At 49.3% G+C, this 1,768-nt stretch overlaps 1 protein-coding gene across 1 annotated transcript in view; it reads right to left on the bottom strand.

The window, feature by feature from the left end:
* Positions 1-831, bottom strand: part of T265_13270 (hypothetical protein) — a gene marked incomplete at both ends in the record, with an annotated part of 9,185 nt that extends 8,354 nt beyond the window's left edge. The window contains 3 exon segments of the mRNA XM_009168019.1: positions 208-359; positions 393-553; positions 558-831. Of these exon segments, the coding sequence (XP_009166283.1) occupies positions 208-359; positions 393-553; positions 558-831 (587 nt within the window).
* Positions 832-1,768: the final 937 nt, after the last annotated feature.

Below are 1,768 nucleotides of genomic sequence, written 5' to 3'. Positions count from 1 at the left end.
CATATAATAGATTCCGAAGATGTCTGAAATGTTTTGGTACCAGAGTTAGTACATGAGACTCGCGAATGACCGTTGCAAGCACGAGCGAAACCAGAAGATATATTCGAAGCACGTGACCACGCTTGTATTATGTGAAATTGTGCAAGTGCGCGTTTTTTATAGTTTTTCGTATTTAAACAGAAAACGGTTATGCAATTGATGAAATACGTGGTGTTATAATGGAAGTAAATAAAGGTACAAATCGCCACGTCTTTCCTCGCATCCAGCGGACCCAGGTTTAACAGCTCTAGGTACCCGTTCAACTGAGGAAGTTCTTTATCAACCTTCGTCCAGGTCACTGCGTTCTTCGTGTTTGCATCCTCCAGTGGTTTTCAAAGGGGCCCCAGTTTCACGTCGAGCGTCCCGATCAAAGCGGAAAACTCACACCGGTTTCCTGATTCAGTGCTTGGGATTGGGCTCGTTTTTGGTAGGTCTCTTCTTAGCCACGATGTGCATTGCACCTTTAATGTAGAGGTAGCCGGCGTAAATGGGTCCCGGGAGCTAGATGGCTGGCCTACCTAGTCGTCCTGTAAACCCATGCTGGTGTGGCATTGCACATAACATTTTACGTTCGACGGACAGCCATTTCGTGCACATTTGTTGTGGTCTATCGATGGCTGCGGGGGGCAGTCTGTATTCAGTAATGTTATGGTTGATACTGGATGAAAAATAGGATTCGAATGCAAAATAACAGGGGTTATCACATAATGTTCGAGACATCAGTTCCGTTCTCCGGATACCGGCCGGCCACGAAGTCCCGTTGGGAGTTCTGATTGAGTGGCCTAGCCACATTGGACCAATCACATGTTGCAGTTTGGCTTGTGCGCAGGCCTGCTCTCCTCGTTTGTCGATGTGATGTATGGGTCCAACGGGCGGTCGCCTCAGGGCGAAATGGGGTAGATGTACGCCAACTAAATCCCTGTGTTCGTCCTAGGAGCCCGAGCACCATTAGCTGGACTACCAGGCCACTGGTCCGTCACCTCAACATGGTGTTACTTTTTGTCTGCCTCCGGCGCTTTGAGCTGTATTGGGGAGGTGTCTATGCGGACCCCGTTGAGTCCTCCGTACTGAGTTGGTCAGTGGTTAGAGATCTGGTCAACACACTCTCCTGGTCCTCCAGAATGGGGTTAGAACATGTGCGGCGACTTGTTCCGCAGAAGTTGAGATGCATTGTATTTCCCACCAAAACCACTGCCTTGTTGTCGGGCTTTTAAGCCAGAGATTTGTTTGAGGACGCTTATTTCCCTCTCCTTTGGGCGTGGGTGCCCTGGCAGTAACAATGAACTTCACATAAATGATCTTATGCCATATCGGGCGTCGCGTGTTGCCGTGCTTGCTGCATACAACATAATGGGTAAGCGAAATTGGGCTGCTGCTGACGCCACATTTCTTTCTCTTTGGCTTAGATTCCCCCTCCCTTCAACCTACTTGCACACTCATTTGGTTTGAGGACTTTGTTCGTCCTGAATCGGGTGTGCAAGCAGCCCCTGTGCATCATCCGCTGTTGACATCCTCATGCATCTCAAAATAAATCTTCAAGCCTGGGCGCGCAGTCTGCCCGGCTACTTTCAATGTCCGCACTCTGGAGCAACCAGGACAACAAGCTCCCTTCACTCTTACTCTGGATCCGCTTGAGGTTATGTGCGGCGCTTGTTCCGCAGAAGTTGAGATGCATTGTATTTCCCACCAAAACCACTGCCTTGTTGTCGGGCTTTTAAGCCAGAGATTT

The sequence above is a fragment of the Opisthorchis viverrini genome, assembly GCF_000715545.1.
Source record: "Opisthorchis viverrini unplaced genomic scaffold opera_v5_50, whole genome shotgun sequence".
NCBI classification, from domain to species: Eukaryota; Metazoa; Platyhelminthes; class Trematoda; order Opisthorchiida; family Opisthorchiidae; genus Opisthorchis; species Opisthorchis viverrini.
This window is presented reverse-complemented; position numbering and strand designations above follow the sequence as displayed.